Source organism: Zeugodacus cucurbitae, chromosome 5 (genome assembly GCF_028554725.1).
Source record: "Zeugodacus cucurbitae isolate PBARC_wt_2022May chromosome 5, idZeuCucr1.2, whole genome shotgun sequence".
NCBI classification, from domain to species: Eukaryota; Metazoa; Arthropoda; class Insecta; order Diptera; family Tephritidae; genus Zeugodacus; species Zeugodacus cucurbitae.
In genome coordinates, this window is record NC_071670.1 from 72,988,650 (window position 1) to 72,995,578 (window position 6,929).

At 39.3% G+C, this 6,929-nt stretch overlaps 1 protein-coding gene across 2 annotated transcripts; it reads right to left on the bottom strand.

Annotated features, from left to right (window-relative positions):
- Positions 1–376: 376 nt before the first annotated feature.
- LOC105212749 (uncharacterized) lies at positions 377–6,021 on the bottom strand. Of its 2 annotated transcripts, XM_011184971.3 has the most exons (16): positions 5,753–6,021; positions 5,635–5,684; positions 5,378–5,573; positions 5,129–5,308; positions 4,095–4,947; positions 3,904–4,038; positions 3,627–3,838; positions 3,486–3,557; positions 3,133–3,431; positions 2,887–3,067; positions 2,762–2,821; positions 2,525–2,704; positions 2,142–2,464; positions 1,936–2,083; positions 1,701–1,877; positions 377–1,637 (listed from the first exon to the last, which is right to left on the bottom strand). In XM_011184971.3, the coding sequence occupies exons 1-16, from the start codon at positions 5,783–5,785 to the stop codon at positions 1,488–1,490; spliced, it is 3,249 nt and encodes a 1,082-aa protein (XP_011183273.2). In that variant the 5' UTR covers positions 5,786–6,021; the 3' UTR covers positions 377–1,487. The 2 variants fall into 2 exon arrangements, with proteins under 2 accessions (XP_011183273.2, XP_011183274.2); XM_011184972.3 differs by lacking the exons at positions 5,378–5,573; positions 5,635–5,684; positions 5,753–6,021 and having other exon boundaries at positions 5,016–5,157.
- Positions 6,022–6,929: the final 908 nt, after the last annotated feature.

The following is a 6,929-nucleotide window of genomic DNA, read 5'->3' on the forward strand; positions in this document are numbered from 1 at the left end:
GTAAATATAAATAACTAAAACACATGTGCGGAAACTGTCTCTATGATTGTAAGAATTCTATATGAATATATTGTTCCCGATTTTGCATCTCTGAGAGTATCGAACTAGGACGGAATTGGCAAACATGATCAAGCCAACTCGTTCCATACGAAGTTTGTGCTTACATTTTCTCGCTCGGTTTATATTTTAAGAACATCCAATCGGATGTTAAACTTTCTGGAGCCAAATTGTGTACTTGGTCCAGAATTTTTCATCATCAAATTAGTAAATGGTCCAATGACAAAGGAGTGAGGTTATGTTTAGTCTTTCTTCCGCAAGGTCGGCTTAACTGTCAAAACAGATTTGTAACTTTAACCGTTAATCAAAAACTACAAAGTTTCCTTTTAAATAGACAGTATATTTTGTTTGTTTAAAGAATTAAAAGACAACAATAAACATATTAAGTAAATATTATGCACTAGCAGAACGCAGATCGATTACTCGTGCAACACTTGCTTCGTTTTCATTATTCTTTGAAATTACAATAAAACATTCGCAGCTAAGATTTGCCTTTGCAGCGTCTTGGACCGCTTTGGAGACTCATTCAGCACGTTTCTTCGAAAATATTCGCTAATCATACTTATTGTTAATATACATACTTCGATTACAACTAGAAAATACATGTAAATACGAGTTCATTTATGTATGTATGTGTGTTAAACAGCTTGAAAATTGCATAATAAAAATATGTTTGTTCCCCCCACAAAATGCATTATAAATTTCCTTTACACTTACCACAACACGTTATCTAAACATTTTCAAAATGGTAAATTTTCACTAAATCAATCGCTTACAATACATACTTAATGTCAACACAGATAAAGGTTCGCACAGAGCATAATATATAGTATTCAACAAATGTACGATATGTATCGGTACCATAGCATAGCTTCACCATATAAATAGTTTAAAAAGTAGACTATTCTAGTTATAAATAAGTTAACGTTTCGAAAATCTGTAACACAACACAGTACCTTTTGAATAACACCTAACTACAAGTACCGCTAACATTAACAAAATATGCGTACGGTAAATCAAGAAGAGTACACGCAGTAGAGTATGATAACGGTACACTAACTCATAGAATCGCATGCAATCCTGCGTGGAGGTATGATTACATTGAGAAATTGTTTGCTTTGCGTGCACATGCAGCGTTAAAAGGTAGCCCGTAAACTTCAAATAAATATCTCTCTTTGAAAAAACTCTATCAAAACGGCTGCTGTGCTTCGAAAAAACGTAGCGAGTCATTTCATACAATTTCTTTTTCTTTTTCTTTCATTGCTTGGAATGTATAACTAAAATACCCGTATGACACCGGATCCATACACCGGGTCCCTTCGTTTGCTTCACCCTCAAAAGCGTACTTTATTGCTGGCTGTCTGGCTGTGCATGATCGCTAAACAGCGAAATGGTGGTGCTTCTTACGCCAAAGAACTGCGCGGTCAGTGTCACATGTAGGAGGGTGAGGATTTGCGCGATCTTGAACGTGGCTTCGAGGGGCTCTTCAAGCTGTGGCGCGAGCTGCTGCGTGACTTGAAGCCATCACTCCAGGGCTCCGAAACACGCCCGTACCAATGCACCAAATCCATGACCTCCAACTGTGGACGAATAGGGAGAGACATTTAATACTACGATTCGAATAAAAAAGTCACCGATATTACCTGTAAAGTCTGCGGCAATTCCTTGAACATTTCCTGTTTGGTGACGGTCGCATGCTGCGATAGGAACGAGAGGCAATTCGACTTCAAAGCCGTGGCCATGTAGTGATCCGCAATGCCCAGCAAGCAGAGCACCGACTCCTCGTCAATCAGCGAGTTCAAAGTGTTCTCGCAGAGCTCCTAGCAATTCAAAGTGTTATTTATTTTACAAAACATTTGGATTGAAAGATAGACATACCTTCAAGTCGCAAATGGAAAAACGATCAGCAAGCAGCATTAATTCGCAAATCTGTTCAGCCCCCACCGTTTTATCGATAGGTGCGCCATAGATGTAGAGCAACAAGCGGCGAAATATCACCGGCGAAGTGTCGGTTATGACGATTTTTCTGCAATGAAAGTCAGCTTTCAAACCCGTGCCACTCAAACGTACACAGTTATACTTGCCTCTTGATGCTCTCTTGCATGCCGGAGAGCAGCGCCTTTTTGAACCACTCGCAACGCGCCGAAACGATCACTCTGTGCGCGCGAAATGTGTGCACTTGTGTTGGTGGTCGCTGCAGCTGCACCGCATGTGGCAGCTGGCCCACTTCAATGTTATCCTTACCCAAAACGGTTATGCCTGGCAACTGTGTGTTGCTTTCCGCGAAGGCGTGCACCTCGAATTCCATATCCGCCAGCTGCGCTGAGTGCAGGAGGCGCAAAGCATTCTTCGATAAGTTGCTATTGGCCGCAATGGGTGGCTCACACAGATGTTTGGTTAAGTTCAACTGTTTATGGAACGACATTAAATGTTTTGCAATCAGGAGATCACGCTAGCGCGCACATACCTTGACATTTTTATAGTCATACGAGCGCCCACGTTCCATAGCAAAGTCATCAGAAGCAGCATCCATGTTGTTATCCAACTCCGGTAACTTCATTTCGTGCTCGAGTATGTTGGAGGCCTCCAAAAGTCCGAGTTCAATTAGCGATTCCGTAAATTCGTGCTTCTGCACCAGCTTGCAGACCTACAAATGTGCACAAAAGCATTAAACGGCATTCGGGATTTTAGTTAAGCCACCTACATTGCCGATGGATTCACGCAGCGCCGACTTGTGATCCAGCAGCTTCACAATCACACCATTCTGAAATGTACCAAAGCATCTCTTCAGCCTTAACACATACCCAAATAATGCTTAATAATGCTTACTATTTGACTTGTCGCCAATTTGAAACAGAACTTGAACTCTTTCCAACCCAATTTCTCGTCGACGCGATCAGCAAGATTCTCCATAATCAAAATGTATGCGGGTATGTCTATTATCAGCTGTTCCAGATTTTGATTTATCGTGCTCCGTTTACTTAAAAAGTCCATTTCGCAGAATGACGCCCTACAAATGCAAAGAATTTCATTATATTTGTTGTAGTATTTTTCAAGTAGTCTCTGTAGACTAACTTTTTGTCCCTAATAATTTCGAGTGCCGTGGCGATCCGCCCATAAATATCACGCATCTTTCGTACTTCGTACATATACAAAACAAATTTCAAATCATTCTCCGCCGTCATTAAGCTTTTCTTGTCTGCTGGATTCTCGTACAGTGTCAGGCCCACCGGTGGGCCACGTCGCGGGCGCGGTGACATGGGTGGCGGACTGAACAACGGTGCGCCATTGTCTTCTAAACCCACATTGGCACTGATGAAAGCGCTATCCGTCTGCTGTCTCGCCGATAACTCCAAATGGGAACAGTTTATATCCTGCATGCGAAAAATGTACTCAATTTTTGTTCAGAAAAATGGTTGTCTACTCACTTTACACATTTTTTCTAGAGAGTTTTTGATTTCCTCAGTGACATCGGTTAATATTACTAATGCAGATTCGATCTGGGAATATAACGGGAAAATATATTAAGTGTAACCGCTGCACTTTTCAGCAAAGTTTTGAAAACTCACTTCAGGTACTAAATAATTCACCAATTCCGCTTTTTCTTCATCCGTTAGGCTGGTGAAAACATTCAAAATATTTCGCAAGAGTTGATGGATTTGCGACATAAAAATTGGTATACGTGTGCGCACGTATTTGATGATCTCATTCTTCTGGTAGCGCGTTATATCCGAGGCGTCTCGTATGAAAATATTACAAAACTGCAATACCTTGGCACATCCTGCAGAGAACAGAACAGAAATGTTAATTTACCTTGTTTATAAATGAGGAATAGCAATAGACTACCGATTGCAGACTCTCTGAGACAGTCTTTAAAAGTCGCATAGAGTGAGGCGGGTTCATGTAATATCGTGAAAGGATTGATTGCTTGTATTATATGATTGAGTACGGTATGTGAATCCATCAGCGTGTTTACTACAACTGCAAATTATTGACAATTAAATATATATACATACAACACTTTAACATAACCTTACATTTCTTCAACTGTATGAGCTTGAGATACTGTCTTGTCGGCTCGACCATTTTTGTAAGAGATGGTTGGGTTTCCGCGAAATTTATCAACTTCTCACACACATTCTCATCCATATCGGGCATCAGCGACTCTGCGTACAGCCAATGCAACACTGGGGTCAGTAGAAAGGTTGGCAAATTGTAAAGGACTGCAACCGGTGTTAGTGGCGAGGAAGGCGGTGTATCCATCGAGCTAGGAAAGGGCGAAGGACTGCGCACACGGTATGGTGATAAGGGCGGCCGACGCGTATTGCACACCGTTGTTGTCTCCGTCGGCTGCAGCAGAAAGTCTTGACAAAAATTGAATATATTTTTGCAGTGGGACTGCGTTTCGAGATGAGAATCTGAATTTGATGTTGGTGGATAACGACGCATACCGCTCATTTCACAGTTGGATCCATTTTTGTCATAGCCAATTCCGATATTGTTGGTCGTGAGACAATTAAAGGAGTTCGACAAGTGTGCACCGCGGTTGGCAATCAAACCACTATTGGAAATAGAACTTGTGTGCTCAGTTGGTGGCTGCAGGTATATTGGAGAAATGTTGAGTCGCGGTAGAGACATTTGATTATCATCATGATTTTGCACATTAGAAATGGGTAGTGTCACCGAGATCTTGATAGGGTTTGATGCGCCCAGTATTGCACTAACGCCATCACCCGTTTGGCATTTCTGCGTTTTTTGGTATTGCTGTTGGTACGGTATATCATGGGTTTTACATGAAATTGCTTGCTGAGGGAGCGCAGACCCGTTGGATTGCACACACATACTACAGTCGAAACCGCTTAGCCGCAATACAGATGAATGTACATGGAACTGAAGGAGATGGAATAGATGTTAATATAAATATATTTACACCAATTATCTAACAAAAATTAAGAGACCTTTGCCATAAATGTAAACTCAATATTCAACCAAGCGAAATCAAAACCAAAAAGTTGTTCAAACAAAATAAGGCCTGCAGTTCAAATGTGTCTGCAAGCGATGATTTCCATACATCAAAACCATCCGAGCTTTTGATGATCACATCCGTAAAGTACGACTGCTGCAACGCCTCTGCGAAGGAGAATTCTCGCTCCTGGCCAGCTGCATGACACTCTTTCAGTCGTTTGCATTCCAATGCATACCAGTTCTCACAATCCAAAACTAGTGTATCAGTCGGTGTTAAAGTGTTAGTCTGCACAATACAAACACTTATTAGAAATCTTTGTTTGGACGTATGTATGTTACGCTCGCACGCTCTTACCCTAAATTCTATGCTATGTCCCGCAAACGCGCCGAATACTAAACGTGGATTCGTTTCGTTCACATCGAATGTTTCACAACTAAATAAGACACTCGCCGAATCGCAGCAAGTGGCACAGTCTTTTGATTCAGGAAGTGGATTAACCAAATCATTATACCAGGTTATATCATTCGTATCATCCAAGCGAAATTTAATCCTAAAATCATAGATTATTGTAGTAATCTAATTATTATTTGAAATGTAAAATGCAAGTTTACCCTTCCAAACCAGAGATTTCCTTTTTAAGCTCAAAGGTGCAAGACACGATCTGAAAAATGAATTTTATATAAATTTGCGCGTAATATTAATATTACAAATCGAACTACATTTACACACCTCCCAAGTGCCAAGGAACGAATGCTCCGCCATGGCGCTGGTAGATCGCTTCTAATTCTCACAAATTATTTATCTATTTTGGCCTTTTCACGTTTTACAATGTATCTTTTACAATTTGTACACTTTTGCCAATTCAGCGAAAATTTTTGTGTACCTATTAGTCCATTGCAAATTTGACGTTTCGCTCCAACCACCAACTGTCAAATCAGAAATGCACAAATTTGACGTTCCTTTTGCCATTAAAATCATCAACACTGTTGATGTTTCCATTAAGCCGAAACTCCAGGAGTTGCTCTCTAACACTTAATCGCATTATCCTACGTTCGCACAACATGTTCTCTTTCACTTGGTTTACCTGTGTTTGATGTACTACACCACAGCTTTATCGACGGAATACCGTACACGGGACGTGGTGAAATGCGTCAGCCATTAGCGGGTACGCAATTTACAAATTTTCCTAAAAAGCCTAAAGGCTATTAATACAGTTCTGACAGTACAGCATTAAAACATATTAAAACGAAATAAAACAATATATATATTTTTATATTTTATTTATATATCTTTTATATTTTTTTAATTATATATTTTAGTATATGGACATGAAGTTTGGGAGTTTTAAAAAACATATTTTACTTATTGTACATAAATGCTTGAAATACGAAAATAAACTTACAATGTTCTCAGTCAAGACTGATGTACCTATTGTTTTGCCCCCACCCGCGGTAAGCTTGTTTTATGCACTTATAATTATATGTAAATCCTAACAATAATAATCATACAACATAACTTTTATATCAATTAAGGGGTAATATCCCTAAGCTATAATCATTTAAATTTCATTACTTTGCTGTTTTGTTTTCAATATTTTTTTTTTTATTAAAGTTTTGTTTCGTTAATTTTCGACAATTTAAGTTGCCATACACGACAAACGTACATGTGTGGTCGGTCGGTATGTTGGAGTGGAATTTACTCGTATGGATTTGCATGTCCGGTATGGTGAAAAGACTTCATTCCGATCAATAGCACATGTATGTATATCGTATATAACTACTTTTACATAGTTGCAAAATTATATAACTACTTATACTTTCAATTAGGAAATTATGAATTTTAACTTCATTTATTTTCAATTTCACATGATTTTATTTGGTTTCACCAAATTAATTAAATTACAATT